We start from the raw sequence: 18191 nt of genomic DNA, 5'->3' as shown, positions 1-18191 counted from the left end.
CATCTGTATAGGAATGTACATACGTGGGGGTTATGTGCAGACTGCATAGCATTGCACCCTAGGGTCTGTAAAAGCAATGCTCTGCAGTCTGCACATACACATGTGTATAGGAGTGCTATATTAAAAGCTACAAAAAAATATATAAATTAACCGCTCCCCCAATAAAGATTAGCTCCCCTTTTTCCTATTTCTATACAAAAAAAGTTAAATAACTTATTCTTTTACACATTTGATACTACCGCGTGGCGAACTGTCTGAACTATTAAAATATTAGTGAATCATTAACATTTTATTTTAATAGTTCAGACAATTACCCATGCGGCAAAATATCAAATTTATGCTGGTTTCTGTACAGGATCATTAATAATGACTGCAACCGGCGTAAACGTTAAAAAAAAAAAAAAAATCCAAAATTGCTGCTGTTTGGTCACATCACATGCTATAAACTTTTATTATGGCCATTGTACATAATTTTTCAAGTAGAATCACCTGGACCCCTTTTTTTTGGCATTTTGACATTTTTTCCGATTAATCGATGAAATAATCAGCAACTAATCGATTATTATTAAAATAATGGTTAGCTGCAGCCCTAGTTTATTTGGTGACAGGTACCTTTTTAAAGTGCACAATCTCTATGAGCTCATAACATTTTCGTTATAACAATATGGAGTCAAAAATAGGAGCTGTCATTTTAACAGTGGTGCGGTCCTGACACCTAGTGGTGTATTTTATGTATTACAATCTTTTAGATATTTTTTCAAAAATTTTTAAGTGACTAATAAAGGTTACATTTTTTTGGGAGGGTACTTAGTTTAGGGTCCCCCTTTGGGGTTTTCCCTAAAGAGTTGTTGCCATATTGGAGCTGCTTGTTGGCACACACTCAATGCATTCTCTATGGGAGAGTCGGAGATACATGATCGCTGTACTCGGGTATCTATGGCGCTTCCATAGACAGTGGATAGAGTTGAGATAGATTCACTGCAGCACTTCATAGTTGTGAAAGTAGCTTTTTTACATCTTGTATATAATGTGCAACAATTCAGCTTTATATAGGCTGCATGGGCAGCTGAAACGTTGCCCCCTTTATGCAAGATTCGCAAGATTCTATTGACGGGTCCCTGAAGCACATACCGCTCCGAGGCTTCCTCCTTATCTAGCAGCTCACTCCCCAGTTGACCCAAGCAGGGGTGACACAATATTTTAACCATTATACCAGGTGAGAGTTCACTTGTCTGTGGGGGCCTTACTCGCATGGGTTAAATATCAGCCATATGGGATTATACGAGAAGCTGTCCTCATGGTTTTTTAACCTTTTCTCTTCCTATCAGACTACGCTGGCTGTAGTGTTCTTACTCAGGGGTTACTGTCTGGAAGTCCCCAAAAAGCTTCACATGTTCTAAGCTGTGTATTATTGATAAAGGGGTATTTTGGCTTTATGCATCTTATCCCCTATCCAAAGGGTAGGGGGATAAGATGTATGATCGCAGGGGTCCCACTACTGGGGACCCCCACGATCTCGGTGCAGCCCCCAGCATTCTGTGCCGGGGCTGCCACAGAGATGGGGAAGTGAAGTCACGGCCACGCCCCCCTAGTGATGTCACAGCCACGCTCCCTCCATTCATGTTTATGGGAGGGGGCGTGACGGATGTCACGCCCCCTCCCATAGACATGAATGGAGGGGGCGTGGCCGTGACATCACTAGGCGGCGTGGTCGTGGTGTCACGTCCCCATCATGGAGGCAGACATGAATGGAAGAGGCGTGGTGTGATGTCACTAGGGGTCTGGCCGTGACATCACGTCCCCATCTCAGAGGCAGCTCCCGCCACAGAATGCCAGGGGCTGCACCGAGATCGCGGGGGTCCCCAGCGGCGGGACCCCCGCGATCAGACCTCTTATCCTCTGTCCTTTGGATAGGGGATAAGATGTCTTTGACCGGAATACCCCTTTATTATAAGTCCTTATGGTTTGTGCTGTTGGGAATAAACCTTTTTCTTTATTCTGTTTTTCTTCCAGACAGCAGAAAATACAATATGTGAACAAGCTTGCCAAAGACACGGACAAATGTCTCAAGGAGTTCTCATCTCTCCCTTTCGACAGCGATCAGGTAGAGACATCATGTAGCTTATGATGGGAAATGTTGTTTTGGAGGAATAGCTGATCAGGCATAGATATTCATGCTATTACAGAAGGAGATAAGAGGATGCAGAAGCTTGTCCAGCCTGGTCTATGTCCTGACAGTAATCGTGTCTTCCATCTGTCATGAATACGTTTACCTGCGGCCCAAACAGCAACACGGAAGTCTGCGGATTATCTACGTTCCATCCATCTAGAGTGCACATGATGTCGGGCACCATAAACCCTGTGTATATACATCCTGATCCCTGACAGTGGGTGAGATGTTGGGCACCATATACCACCTGGTAGACCCTGTGTAGATAAATCCTGATCCCTGACAGTGGGTGAAATACAGGGCACCATATACCACCTGGTAGACCCTGTATAGATACATCCTGATCCTTGACAGTGGGTGAGATGTTGGGCACCATATACCACCTGGTAGACCCTGTATAGATACATCCTGATCCCTGACAGTGGGTGAGATGAGGGGCACCATATGGCACCTGGTAGACCCTGTATAGATACATCCTGATCCCGGACAGTGGGTGGAATACAGAGCACCATATACCACCTGGTAGACTCTGTGTAGATACATCCTGATCCCTGACAGTGGGTGAGATGTTGGGCACCATATACCACCTGGTAGACCCTGTGTAGATACATCCTGATCCCTGACAGTGGGTGAAATACAGGGCACCATATACCACCTGGTAGACCCTGTGTAGATACATCCTGATCCCTGACAGTGGGTGAAATACAGGGCACCATATACCACCTGGTAGACCCTGTGTAGATACATCCTGATCCCTGACAGTGGGTGAAATACAGGGCACCATATAACACCTGGTAGACCCTGTGTATATACATCCTGATCCCTGACAGTGGGTGAGATGAGGGGCACCATATAGCACCTGGTAGACCCTGTATAGATACATCCTGATCCCTGACAGTGGGTGAGATGAGGGGCACCATATAGCACCTGGTAGACCCTGTATAGATACATCCTGATCCCGGACAGTGGAGGAGAGATGGGCACCAAATGCCAACTGTGTATACCAAGAACAAAACACTAAAGCATAACTACTGCATAAAATCACAAATGTTATTCAATATTCATGAAAGAAAACAATTGTGCAAATAAAGTGAAAATAGATACAGCAGAAGCAAAATAGAGAAATACTCCTAAAATACATGGGGGCAGGATCAGCAGTACAATAGTCCCACGTATACAGTATACAGCAGAGTCATACACTGCCAATGGGCCGAATACATAAAGACATTTCACTAGAAGGATATATGGTGTAAAGTAAACACCCTCACTCCTATCTATAGGTACCCTGCATCAAATTAGCACATATTCATAAAGTAGTCACAAAGTCCCATGAGAAAGTGAGCTATCACGAAATGTGTGTCAGGGCTGGTGGTGGCAACTTCCTAATGGGTGAGTTCATACTGGGCGACTTTGTAACTGTTTTATGAATATGTGCTAATTTGATGCAGAGTACCTATAGATAGGATTGAGGTGGGGAGGGTTAGTCGTTCCGGGCTGTCCATTTTCACCAGGGGGGGGGGCTCCGGGCCCGGCCCCGGACTAGTGACATTGCCTTGACGACGATCCACAGGGACGCGCATGAACGTCCCTGTGCGTTGTCGTCAAGGCAACGTCACTAGTCCGGGCCGGGCCCGGAGCACGGAGAAGAGGGCCCCCCCCGGTGAAAATGGACAGCCCGGAACGACTAACCCTCCCCACCGGATGGTCCCTGCAGCATAGATGGCCCGGACCAGCTCACCCTTCCTTCCCACCGAGGAGAGGTGAGTAGAAAACTAAAGGGGGTGTCTGGATGATGACGAAGGCCGCAATGGTCTTCAACCTGCGGACCTCCAGATGTTTCAAAACTACAACTCCCAGCATGTCCGGAGTTGTAGTTTTGAAACCTCTGGAGGTCCACAGGTTGAAGACCACTGATGAAGGGATTGACAGGTGGTGATGATGAAAGGGGGGATGATGTATTTCCCACCCTAGGCTTATAGTCAAGTCAATAACTTTATCTGGGTGTTTGGGGTGAAATTAGGGGCCTCGGCTTATATTCGGGTCGGCTTATACTCGAGTATGTACGGTAAGTCAGTTTAGTCAAAATAACTTGAGCAAAAAGTCACACGTTTTTTGCGCAAGTGCGATGTTTTTGAGCTAAATGCACACAGAAAAGCTGTGTACAAGTCTTGATACAAGGTCTCTATAACCATTCAAAAACTGTAGCAATCCCATGGGAGGACACCTCATCGCTGGAGTCCAGAGACTGACAGATGACAGGCGTGGCCATAAAATCTCCAGGAAATCGGTAACGGTGCACATGTTGCTCTTGTTTGGATGATCAGGTGCTTGAATCCATTAGGAGATCCAATGCCAAAATCTACAAAAATTTCATCCGTGCCGGATGACTGGAGATGCGGGACCGGAGGCTCTACACGAACGCCGGGTGCAGCAAGGAGATCCTTTGGATAGGGCATAAGATGTCTGGGGGCGGGGGACCCCTTTAAAGGAGTACTGCAGCCAAAATTAACTGATCCCCTGGATCAATAGCTGATCGCGGGTGTCTCACCGCTGGGAACCCCGGCAATCTTTGGAGTGAGGAGAATGTGCGGTAGATGGCACGCGCTCCATTGATTCCTGTGAGAGCTCCGAAGAGACCCGAGTCCAGTATTCGGGGATCTTGGACGCTCACTTAGGATTGAATGGAGCGCATGCTGTAGATGACACCCTCCTCACTGAGCAAGTCGGGGTCCCGTTCCAGAGATCCCGTCAGTCGAACCCCCTCAATCAGCCACTTATCCACTATCTTGTGGATAGGGGATCAGTTAATTTTGGCTGAAGTACTCCTTGAAGTAAATGAATAAAATTCTTGTTTTCAGTGATGATCCAGTCCGATCCACACTTGGGATTTGGAGGGAAATTTTTTTCAATTTTTTTAGGCATATTTTATGTTTTTTTTGTTCTACAACTCCCAGTTTAGCCACATTTGGAGACAACCTGGTTGGAAAACACTGATCTAAATCCCTTTTCCTTCATCCACATCTTCTCTCCTGGTAAAACTTGAAAATGTGTCCTCAATGACCCGTCATGTACTTGCTGTGTAACTCATACAATTCTTCTCCTTTTGCAGAGACAGAGAAAGCTCCAGAAGGACAGACTCCTGAATGAGTTTAGCTCCGCATTGACCAACTTTCAGAAGATTCAGAGATTAGCCGCAGAAAAGGAGAAAGACTTTGTGGCTCGGGTCCGTGCCGGCTCCAGAGTATCGGTAGGTTGGAAGCCTCTATAGTTCAGTCCTGGGTGTGAGGAAGGGAATACTGATACCTATCTGTGAAGTATGAGTTTTTTAATAGCACCATGAGAACAGTAGTGCTTAAAAAAGTTTGTGAACCCTTCAGAATAGTCTATATATCTGCATAAATTTGGCCTAAAACTACATCACAAAAGTAGATAAAGAACCGAACCGAACAAATGAGTTAAAAATATTAGTAATATTAATTTGGACTCCCCCAATCCACAGACAGGCTTTTTAGAAATGGAGAAAAGTCAACCCTCCCGAGGAGTGATTGTCTAATAAAGATCATACTAAGAGCAAGGTGTATTATAGTTTGCAAGGTCACAAAGGAACCTCAAAGTAACCGAAGGCCTTTCGATATTAGCTGATCTGTTCATAATTCTACCGATCAACAATGGTGTACATGGCAGGATTGTTTGGAGAAAGCCACTGCTCGCCAAAAAAGAACATTGCTGCCTGTCTGCAGTTTGCTATCACCTGGAAAAGCCATAAGACTATTGGAACAATGTGTTGTGCACGGATAAGATAAAAATTTAGATTTTTGGTATTAATGAGAAGCGTTCGATTTGGAGAAAGGAAAACACTACATTCCAGCAGAAAACCTTCACAGCATCTGTGAACTATGGTGGAAGTTTTATGGTTTGGGCCTGTTTTGCGGGGTCAGGATGGCTTGCCATGGAGTAGTGCAATCTGAATTATTCCAGCAAATGCTTATAGGGGTACTCCGGTGAAAACATTTTTTCTTTTAAATCAACTGGTGGCAGAAAGTTAAACATATTTGGAAATTACTTCTATTAAAAAAATCTTAATCCTTCCAGTACTTATTAGCTGCTGAAAGCTACAGAGGAAATTCCTTTATTTTTGGAACACAGTGCTCTCTGCTGACATCTCTGTCCATTTTAGCAACCATACATAGCAGATGTATGCTAAGGGCAGCATGGTGGCTCAGTGGTTAGCACTGCTGCCTTGCAGTGCTGGGAACTTGGGTTCAAATTCCACTAAGGGCAACAATAAATAAAGCATTATTATTATTATTATAATAACGTCAGCAGAGAGAACTGTGCTCGTGATGTCATCAGAGAGCATTCCAAAAAGAAAATAATTTCCTCTGTAGTATTCAGCAGCTAATAAGTACAGGAAGGATTAAGATTTGTTAATAGAAGTAATTTACAAATATATTTAACTTTCTGCCACCAGTTGATTTAAAAGAAAAAAGGTTTTCACCGGAGTACCCCTTTAAAGGGGTACTCCTCCCCTATCCAAAGGATAAGGGATAAGATGTCTGATCGTGGGGGTCCCGTAGCTGGGACCCCCATGATCAGACATCTTATCCCCTACCCTTTGGAGAGCATATACGATGTCTAGAGACGGAGTACCCCTTTAAGGAAAATGTCAGGACATCTGTCTGTGAGCTGAATCTCAAGAGAATGTGGGTCATGCAGCAAGATTGGAAACACTGGGGAAAAACTTTCCACTTTTGACATGTCAAACGTCTTGATTGGTGTGTGTGTGGGGCTGGGGGTCTAAGGCCGATCAGGAAAATAAGCCGCGAGAAGTCTGCACTGCTGTGCGCTCCTTTTCCTGCTCCCTGTTTTACAACACCTTGAGTTCCAAAGTTTGGTGACCTCCTATATAGTCTGGCCAGTATTTTTGGAGTAAATATACATATAATCTAGGCATTTTACCAGTACGGTATATAGATTACATTTTTTTTCTGAATCACCATTGTGTTATCTTTTAGGGTGGTGGCGCAGATGATGGACTTAAGGATGGCTCATTGGTCAACTGGGAAAAGTAAGGATTCAAAATTTTAGATAATATTTTTACCTGCACTATATTATTGCATGAAATTACAGCTAGTGCTGTAACTATGAAAGAAAAACAGTTCCCATGGACCACACCACCACAATCTAATACTATGTACCATGACCTACGTGAGGGTCCTACATACAGCACTATCTACAGCAGTGTAGCTCTATGATACATTGTACACAAGAGAGCAAAGAATAAGCATAACCATTGCACAAAAACACTTTCCTTTACTGAATAACCACTAAAATCACAAGAAATTTAGAAAAAGCTAAAAATTAATCCTAATGACCAAAATAACGTGTCCACAAGTACCGTATATACTCGAGTATAAGCCGACCCGAGTATAAGCCGAGACCCCTAATTTCAACCCAAAATCCCAGGAAAAGTTATTGACTCGAGTATAAGCCTAGGGTGGGAAATACCTCATCCCCCCCCTGTCATCATCCAGACCCGTCATTAACATCCTCATCATCCCCTTGTCATCATCCCACACATCCCCCCTTCATCATCCCCTTGTCATCATCCCACACATCCCCCCTTCATCATCCCCTTGTCATCATCCCACACATCCCCTTATCATCCCACACATCCCCCCCTTCATCATCCCCTTGTCATCATCCCACACATCCCCTTATCATCCCACACATCCCCCCTTCATCATCCCCTTGTCATCATCCCACACATCCCCTTGTCATCATCCCACACATCCCCCCTTCATCATCCCCTTGTCATCATCCCACACATCCCCTTATCCCACACATCCCCCCTTCATCATCCCCTTGTCATCATCCCACACATCCCCTTATCATCCCACACATCCCCCCTTCATCATCCCCTTGTCATCATCCCACACATCCCACACATCCCCCCTTCATCATCCCCTTGTAATCATCCCACACCCCCCCCCCTTCATCATCCCCACCCCCCTTCATCATCCCCACACCCCCCCCCTTCATCATCCTCTTCTCATCATTCGCCCTCAGTGGTCTTCAACCTGCGGACCTCCAGAGGTTTCAAAACTACAACTCCCAGCAAGCCCGGGCAGCCATCGGCTGTCCGGGCTTGCTGGGAGTTGTAGTTTTGAAACCTCCGGAGGTCCGCAGGTTGAAGACCACTGCGGCCTTCAACATGCGGACCTCCAGAGGTTTCAAAACTACAACTCCCAGCAAGCCCGGGCAGCCATCGGCTGTCCGGGCTTGCTGGGAGTTGTAGTTTTGAAACCTCCGGAGGTCCGCAGGTTGAAGACCACTGCGGCCTTCAACATGCGGACCTCCAGAGGTTTCAAAACTACAACTCCCAGCAAGCCCGGGCAGCCATCGGCTGTCCGGGCTTGCTGGAAGTTGTAGTTTTGAAACCTCCGGAGGTCCGCAGGTTGAAGACCACTGCGGCCTTCAACATCATCCAGCCCCCTCTCACCCCCTTTAGTTCTGAGTACTCACCTCCGCTCAGCGCTGGTCCGGTCCTGCAGGGCTGTCCGGTAAGGAGGTGGTCCGGTGAGGAGGTGGTCCGGGCTGCTATCTTCACCGGGTGCGCCTCTTCTCTGCGCTTCCGGCCCGGAATAGAGCCGTTGCCTTAACAACGACGCATCTGCGTCGTTGTCAAGGCAACGTGACTATTCTGAGGCCGGGCCCGAAGCGCTTAGAAGAGGCCTCCCCGGTGAAGATAGCAGCCCGGACCACCTCCTCACCGGACCACCTCCTTACCGGACAGCCCTGCAGGACCGGACCAGCGCCGAGCGGAGGTGAGTACTCAGAACTAAAGGGGGTGAGAGGGGGCTGGATGATGTTGAAGGCCGCAGTGGTCTTCAACCTGCGGACCTCCGGAGGTTTCAAAACTACAACTCCCAGCAAGCCCGGACAGCCGATGGCTGCCCTGGCTTGCTGGGAGTTGTAGTTTTGAAACCTCTGGAAGTCCGCAGGTTGAAGACCACTGCGGGTGGGGGAGTTCACTCGAGTATAAGCCGAGGGGGGTGTTTTCAGCACGAAAAATCGTGCTGAAAAACTCGGCTTATACTCGAGTATATACGGTAATCGATGGTCACAAAAGACATTGAACCATTGCATTAAAGGGGTACTCCGCTGCTCAGCGTTTGAAACAAACTGTTCCGAACGCTGGAGCCAGTGTCGGGAGCTTGTGATGTCATAGCCACGCCCCCCTCATGATGTCACGCCCCGCCCCCTCAATGCAAGTCTCAATTTCTAACAAGCCACCATGGGCCCTTTGGTTAAAATGGGTTCCTATCCTGCAGCTAACGTTTAGGTATATCAGTGTTTCCCAACCAGGGTGCCTCCAGCTATTGTAAAACTACAACTCCCAGCATGGCCGGACAGCCAAAGGCTGTCCGGCCATGCTGGGAGTTGTAGTTTTACAAAAGCTGGAGGCACCCTGGTTGGGAAAGACTGACATATATATATATAGACGTGGCTTAAAGGGGTACTCCACTGGAAAACATTTATATTTTAAATCATCTGGTGGCAGAAAGTTAAACAGATCTGTAAATTACTTCTATTAAAAAATCTTAATCCTTCCAGTACCTATCAGCTGCTGTATGATCCACAGGAATTTCTTTTCTTTTTGAATTTCTTTCCAGTCTGACCACAGTGCTCTCTGCTGACACCTCTGTCCATTTTAGGAACTGTCCAGAGTAGGAGCAAATCCCCTATCGAAAACCTCTCCTGCTCTGGACAGTTCCTGACACGGACAGAGGTGTCAGCAGAGAGCACTGTGGTCAGGCAGAAAGGAAATTCAAAAAGAAAAGAACTTCCTGTGAATCATACAGCAGCTGATAAGTACTGGAAGGATTAAGATTTTTTTTTTTTTATCAGCTGCTGTTATGATCCACATTAAGTTCTTTTCTTTTTGAATTTCCTTTCTGCCTGACCACAGTGCTCTCTGCTGACACCCATGTCCATGTCAGGAACTGTCCAGAGCAGGAGAGGTTTTCTATGGGGATTTGCTCTTACTGTGGTCCATTCCTAAAATGGACAGAGGTGTCAGCAGAGAGCACTGTGGTCAGACAGAAAGGAAATTCAAAAATAAAATAATTTCCTGTGGAGTATACAGCAGCTGATAAGTACTGGAAGGATTAAGATTTTTTAATAGAAATAATTTACAAAACTGTTTAATTTTGTGGCACCAGTTGATTAAAAATTTTTTTTTCCAATGGAGTACCCCTTTAATGGTTGGATCATTATGTGTAGGGACACTTGCCTAAAGCGTATCTAATGACTGATGTATGTATTCCAGTGAGAGCCAGTCACAGGCGACAATGCAAGAGGATCTCATCACGGAAGATGATCTGCGGCTCATAGAGGAACGGGAAAGCGCCATACAGCAACTTGAGGTTTGTCTCTGACACTATCCACTGCCGAAACATCTGAGCTGTTAGGTCAGTGGAGGCTTAAAGGAGTTTATCTCAGAACGACAGCCCCTATTTACCTAAGCTATTCCCACGATGAACCTGTCCAAACATAGGGGTGCAGCCCCCGCATTCTATCCAGTCTCGGAAACCTCTTTGTCTCTGGGACTGGAGACGTGACGTCACGCCGCGGCCCCCTCATCACGCCACGCCCCCTCCATTCATGTCTATGGGAGGGGGCGTGACGGATGTCACGCCCCCTCCCGTAGACATGAATGGAGCGGGCGTGGTGGGACGTCACAAGGGGGCTCTTTCCACACCGGCAAATGTGGATTTTGGATCCGGTGCTGTAGAATGTAATGTGACACTCCAGCGCTGAATCTGTTGCTGGAGGCAGGAGCAAACCAAAATGTAAAGTAAAAATAGTTTAGGAAAAATGATTATAGTGCAACATCTTGCACTATAATAATTTTTCCTTTAGAAATAAAGGGATGCGAAGTGAGCAGTGATGTAAACAATGGTTTATGCATCACGGCTCACTAATAGAGATGAGCGAACTTACAGTAAATTCGATTTGTCACGAACTTCTCAGCTCGGCAGTTGATGACTTATCCTGCGTAAATTAGTTCAGCTTTCAGGTGCTCCCGTGGACTGGAAAAGGTGGATACAGTCCTAGGAAAGAGTCTCCTAGGACTGTATCCATCTTTTCCAGCCCACCGGAGCACCTGAAAGCTGAACTAATTTATGCAGGAAAAGTCATCAACTGCCGAGCCGAGAAGTTTGTGACGAATCGAATTTACTGTAAGTTCGCTCATCTCTACTCACTATAATACAGGAGCAGGGAATCTTGGGATCTATAGGAATTGTTTATGCTCTTGTACATACAGTACAGGCAATGTATTTTATTTCTATAGATTTTATTTCTATAGATTGTTTCCACAATATGTGGATGAGATTGACAAATTCTCCTCTGCTTTGCTGCGTACACAGTGGAAACTTTCTGGACTGTCGTGTAGAATTTACAATATGCAGCATGCCAATATGTGTTGCAGATTTTTCCCCATTGAAACCAATGTGGAAAAATAAAATCTGCAGAGTTTCTGCAGCAGATCTGTGTGACGTCGGGCAGATTTTTCATGCACATTTTCATTCTACCCTAATAGTGCCGTTTTTACCTCATTGAAGAGTGAATGAACTAACTTAATCCAGTCTGGGAGTTGTAGTTTAGTGGTATTTGGAGACCGCTGATATTGGCTAATAGACATTTTGTTATCCTTGTAACGATGTGTTATGATCTAATAATTCACCGTATACTTGACAGGAGGATATCAGAGGGGTCAATGAAATCTTCAAAGACTTGGGTATGATGGTCCACGAGCAAGGAGAAATGATTGGTAAGTAGTTAAAGAGTACCTGTCATGATCTTGTTAAATTTTATAATCCTCCCAGTTCACTTCCCCCATCATGATAAACCACCCCCGGCCTTTATTTTTATTATTTTTTAGTTTTCTTCCTTGATATTGCTCTGTATTTTCCACTCAGTCTCAGTCAGATTCACAGACTGGGAAGGGGCGTTACCCAGTAGGCGTGACATCATCTGAAGCCATAAAGGGGAGAACTTCCTCCCTCACTCTGCTACACACAGCACAGAGCAGTTCAGTGTGAGATGAGCTATGATTGGATAAGGCTGCATACGCCCCCCTCAGCATTTCCTGTGTTTGGACTTCTGCCAGGCCAGCCGTAGTCCAAAGTCTGGGCAAAAATGGGGGGAAATGTGCTCTGGACAAGTAGGGAGACACCCAGTGGCAGCTTTTTTAAACATTAATAAAACATAGAAAACTCAACAAAGTTATTGTTTCATTAGAAATATTTTTTTTATTTACCATAAGGAGTGCAATAGCAAAAATTTGTTTAAAGAGCGTGCCCATTTACATTTAAGAGTTTTAAACTGCGTCTTCGTCCTGGGGACACAAATACAGTTCAACGTGGCACTAGCCCGGGGACCCAGTTATGTTCCCGTTCTCTGCCCGGCCCATTGATGTTTGCACACTCTTTAATTGTAATCATTATGCCCTTAGGAGGTGGCCATCAGGCCAGTCCAATGCTTTAAGGGTTGTTGAATCGGACCACATCTCTGTAATGTATGAGGCTTCTCAAAAGTAGAATTCAAAAGAACATGACTTCTATTGTTTAATTGGTTTCAACCTAAGATTAGGGTTCTATACGTGTTGGTACTATGTCAATTAAATAACCAGGTGCTATATTATTGTTTTTCCCACAGACAGCATAGAGGCCAACGTAGAAACTGCTGACGTGCATGTCCATCAAGCCAACCAGCAGCTGGCCCGGGCAGTAGAGTACCAGGTAAGAGGGTTGACATTACTTTTACATGGATGGAAACTATTCTGACTTCATTTGGTCAACCACTTTACCTCCAACAGTCATACAAAGGACTATCATTTTTTTTTTTTTTAAGAGTCAAGGTATGTGCTCTTACCCAAGTGCATAAAAAGTGCAGTCATGTTACACAAAAAGTGCACTAGGATGCGGTCTTTTGCAAGCCTTTCTCTTAAAGGAGAGGGGCTTCCACAAACCTTTCACAATCCTAATGACAACAGAGGACTAGATGCCCAGATTCCACCCTGTCACTAGAACAGCTCCCTTTAGTCTATAACGCAGGTAGTATGCTCTTTTGTTTATTCCATAACATTTCTCGACTCCACTCCTTTCTCTGCTTTGACTCCACTAAACTACTGGTGCATGCCCTCATCATCTCCCGCTTGGGCTACTGCAACCTCCCCCTCTGTGACTTTCCATCAAACACTCTTGCTCCCCTCCAATCTTTCCTCAATTCTGCAGCCCTACTACTCCACCTCTCTCCTTTCTCCTTATCTGCCTCTCTCTTCTATCAATCCCTATACCTGCTTTCTGTTGCCCAACAAATTCAGGTTATACTGTTCACAATGACGTACAACATGGTAGTCTACAACTTGTCCCCTGCATACATCTCTGACCTGATCTCCCAATACAGTCCCTCATGTAAATCGATCCTCCTAAGACCTCCACCTGTGCCTCCCCTTAGTCTGCACCTTGCACAACCATCTTCAAGACTTCTCCCATGCTTCCCCATACATTAGAACCCACTTTCCTGATCCCTACGGTTCTCACCCACCATCAAGACCTTTAAAACGAACCTGAAATCCATCTCTTTATATATTCCTGTATACTGGTGAGGTTCAAAGGAAAAAAAAAGACCTTTCCACAGATGAGTCATTGGCTTACAAAGCAGTCACCAAAATAACACTATTAGCTTTGCATAATTTTTTTGCATATTTTCTAGGGATCAACCGATTATCGGCCATATTCACGATTTTGTAAGTTATCGGCATCTAACCTGCTGATAATACCGATAATGTGGGCGCTTTAAATCAATGAACTGCAGCGGCTTTTGCAGGGCCAGAGACCGCAGCCGCCGCTATCCGCTTCTCTCCCCCTGCCTGTCCTGAGTCCAACCACTGACGCTGCCCGATTGCCTCCCCCTGCCTATCCTCTGGCCAGAGACCGCCGCTGCCCATTGCCTCCCCCATCCCCGGTTTTATAATTACCTGTTCCCGGGGTCCGCGCTACTTATGGCTCTTGCGGCGTCCTGCGCTGTCACTGTGTGCTGTGCAATGACAAGTGACGTCCTCAACGTGACTCCACTGTAAGTGGCCCGGCGCACAGTGACAGCGCAAGACGCAGAAGTAGCGCGGACCCCAGGAACAGGTAATTATAAAACCGGGGCTGGGGGAGGCAATGAGGCAGCCGCGGCAGCGGTCTCTGGCCAGAGGATAGGCAGGGGGAGGCAATCGGGCAGCGGCGATGGTTGAACTCAGGACCCCCGGACAGGCAGGGGGAGAGAAGCGGGTGGCGGCGGCGGTCTCTGGCCCCGCAAAAGCCGTTGCAGTTCATTGATTTAATGCGCCCGCTTTAAATCATTGATCTGCAGCGGCTTCTGCGGGGCTAGAAACAGTTTCAGGGTATACCCGCACACACACACGCACCCTCATTTTACCAAGGATATTTGTGGGGGTGGTGTAAGATTTTGGTTATTCCAATGAGGCTATACACCTAGTAATGATATGATATTACAGAGATCACCTTTTTTTTTTGTCTCTTTTTTTTTTGCTCCAGCGCAAGTCCCGGAAGAAGATCTGTATTATCATACTCGTGCTCGTAATACTGATCGCAATTCTTGCAGTGATTATCTGGGCGGCCACTAAAAATTAGGAAAAGCCTGGAAGATATAAGATCTCGCAAGTTCTTTATGTCTTTATTTTCGGAACCGTAACTAATCACTGGAGAAATGGCGCACACGTTCAAGATGAAGAATACAATGTGTCTGTATAATAGTTGTCTGCTGGTGCATGGTGGATTTGATAGAACTGTATTTTCCCTTGCACAGTATATTGTAGGGCTGGGTGGTTCGGCATATCATTTAATAGCCGTTTTGTTCAAATATCATTTTGTGAAGACTCGTGAAATTCATAGAAGCCCCGATCTTACAGGTGGGATATATTGGGGACCAAGGGGAGGAATTGAGGGATGGACAGCGGTGCCTGGAGGAGACCGGGGAGCGGAACACATATCTGGTGACAGAGAGGGAGAGGTTAGACATAAAAGAAATTACAATAACTTGCTGGGAACGTGCATTGTGGTTGGAATAATCTTTATTCTGTGCTGTCAGTCTAGGCTCATTGGCTTAAAGGGGTACTCCGCCCCTAGACGTCTTATCCCTATCCAAAGGATAGGGGATAAGATGTCTGATCGCGGGGGGGGTCCCAGCTGCACCCGGCGTTCGTTTAGAGCGTCGGGTGCAGCGCCGGAGGCTCGTGATGTCCCGTCCATGCCCCGCTCGTGACGTCACGGTCACGCCCTCTCAATGCAAGTCTATGGGAGGGGGCGTCACGCCCCCTCCCGTAGACTTGCATTGAGGGGGTGTGACCGTGACTTCATGAGCCTCCGCCTCGCATTGCCAGTCATCCAGCAGAGAGCGACGTTCACTCCGTGCACCGGATGTCTGGGGTGCGGGACCCCCGCGATCAGACATCTTTTTCCCTATCCTTTGGATAGGATTTAAGATAACTACCCCTTTAAGTCTGACCCAATCTACATGTAAAGTTTAAGCTGCTGCTATAACTCACACTCCAGAGCTGATCAGCTGACCCATAGTGACATCGTGACCCGACCTGAACCTCGCTGCCACCATGACAATACAGGCTTCTGCACAGAACTATTTTCTGCCACTTAAAGGGGTTCTCCGGTGGAAAACTTTTTTTTTCCCCTTAATTAACTGGTGCCAAAAAGTTAAACAGATTTGTAAATTACTTCTATTAAAAAATCTTAATCCTTCCAGTACTTATTAGCTGCTAAATACTACAGAGGAAATTCATTTCTTTTTGGAACACAGAGCTCTCTGCTGACATCACGAGCACAGTGCTCTCTGCTGACATCTCTGTCCATTTTAAGAACTGTCCAGAGTAGGAGAAAATCCCCATAGAAAATATATGCTGCTCTGGACAGTTCCTAAAATGGACAGAGATGTCAGCAGAGAGCACTGTGCTTGTGATGTCAGCAGAGAGCTCTGTGTTCCAAAAAGAAAAGCATTTCCTCTGTAGTATTCAGCAGCTAATAAGTACTGGAAGGATGAAGATTTTTTAATAGAAGTCATTTACAAATCTGTTTAACTTTCTGGCACCAGTTGATTAAAAAAAAGAAAGTTTTCCACCGGAGTACCCCTTTAACACCAATAAACACATGTGAAGACTACAGAAAAGTATTAACGCACTCATTGAAAGAAATATTGACATAACACAAGAAAACACTATAGATCCAGCCTTGTAAGGTGACATAGAAACTGTAGATTAGACATTGTGCACTCTTGTTAGTATTGACAAGGAAAATATGAGAAAATAAGAAAAAAAAATAACAAAGTTCCAGCTTCAGACACACGGAGGTAGGCAGTAGGGCACCACACGGCAATCCTTAAAGGGTTACTCCGGTGAAAAACAATTTTTTTCATATCAACCTGCTCTAGAAAGTTAAACGGATATGTAAATTACTTCTATAACAGATTTGTAAATTACTTCTATTAAAAAAATCTTAATCCTACTAGAACTTATCAGCTGCTGAAGTTGAGTTGTTCTTTTCTGTGGAGCCACCGCCACTGCACCCGACGTTCTAAACGAGCGCCGGGTGCTGCAGGGAGATTTCGGGACCCCCGCTATCAGACATCTTATTCCCTATCCTTTGGATAGGGGATAAGATGTCTAGGGGAGGAGTACCCCTTTAATCCTTGATTGGGGGTCTAAATCAGAAGAAAAATGAGGAAGAGAGGGGCTATAACAGAGCATCACGTCCACCATAACATCTGAGTAGTGCAACAAATATTTAGAAGTTGTCCAAACCTGAGAGGTGCATCTGTGAAGTGGCAGCCATGTCCTGGTGGTGGCGGTCTACCCTCCAACACCGGCCGATAGGGTTGCATGGGACTTCCGGCAAATGTTTATCCTGATCCTCTGTGGTCCCTTATTACAGTTACACTTTCATTGACGATTCCAATCATCTAAATATCTTAGTATTTTTAGCAAGGTAAAAAAAAAAAAAAATGTACCCTGTCGCCCACAGTCCTCGTATACGGTTTAGGCTCCATACACATTGTACTAAGCACTTGCACTATACATGCTAGATGAGAAATAAGATAATTCATAGATGATATCATATTTGATGTGCCATGTGGGGTGGGGGTGGGGGGTTGGGTATTTCTGAAAGTGTCTAAGAAATTTTTGTTAAATAATTAAACTTTTTTTTTTATTAATGTATAGATTTTGTACGTGTTTTTTCTTTCCTTGCGTATTTTGTATATTGAATTGTTTTTAAATTAAAAGCCTCAATTTACTTCATTGGGCCTTTGAGTTTATGTGGCCTCTAAGCTGATGTCACTCGGCCTTTCCCAGTAGAGACCCCTGTATAACAAGGAGGGACCTATGGATGGAGGATTATTAAACATTATCCCACAATGTGATCACTAGAACCCTCATTTCCTTATCTATTAGAGTGAATAACACGTAACTTTTATTTTGTGCCTTTATGAACGATTAAAAACCTCAACCCACTGGTCTCATTGGAGAATAGAAACATAGTGTGTGGTCCATCTAGTCTGCCCAATATTCTAAATACTAGGCATAGTCCCTGGCCCTACCTGAAATTTTCTAGAAAATGAAGTATTTCTCACAGTAAAGGATTGCAGTAACACATGTTTTGCTATACACATGTTTATTCGTTTTGTGTGTATTAGAACTAAACCAAAAAAGGGAGGAAAAAAAGCAAATTGGACATAATGTCACCAAACTCCAAAAATGGTCTGGACAAAATTATTGGCACCCTTTCAAAATTGTGGAAAAATAAGATGGTTTCAAGCATGTGATGCTCCTTTAAACTCACCTGGGGCAAGTAACAGGGGTGGGCAATATAAAAATCACACCTGAAAGCAGATAAAAAGGAGAGAAGTTCACTTAGTCTTTGTGTGTCTGTGTGTG

General features: G+C 45.2%; 1 protein-coding gene across 2 annotated transcripts in view; it reads left to right on the top strand.

The window, feature by feature from the left end:
* LOC130295818 (syntaxin-7-like) overlaps window positions 1-15988 on the top strand; it is a 35588-nt gene extending 19600 nt beyond the window's left edge. For both annotated transcript variants that reach the window (XM_056546994.1, XM_056546995.1), the window contains exons 4-10: window positions 2014-2104; window positions 5280-5417; window positions 7186-7238; window positions 10503-10599; window positions 11936-12008; window positions 12896-12978; window positions 14788-15988. In XM_056546994.1, coding sequence (XP_056402969.1) covers window positions 2014-2104; window positions 5280-5417; window positions 7186-7238; window positions 10503-10599; window positions 11936-12008; window positions 12896-12978; window positions 14788-14883 — 631 coding nt within the window. In that variant the 3' untranslated portion in view covers window positions 14884-15988. The remainder of the gene's footprint in view (window positions 1-2013; window positions 2105-5279; window positions 5418-7185; window positions 7239-10502; window positions 10600-11935; window positions 12009-12895; window positions 12979-14787) is intronic.
* Window positions 15989-18191: the final 2203 nt, after the last annotated feature.

This window comes from Hyla sarda, chromosome 11 (assembly GCF_029499605.1).
Source record: "Hyla sarda isolate aHylSar1 chromosome 11, aHylSar1.hap1, whole genome shotgun sequence".
NCBI classification, from domain to species: Eukaryota; Metazoa; Chordata; class Amphibia; order Anura; family Hylidae; genus Hyla; species Hyla sarda.
Note: the sequence above shows the minus strand (reverse complement) of the source record. Positions and strands in the feature narration are given on the sequence as shown.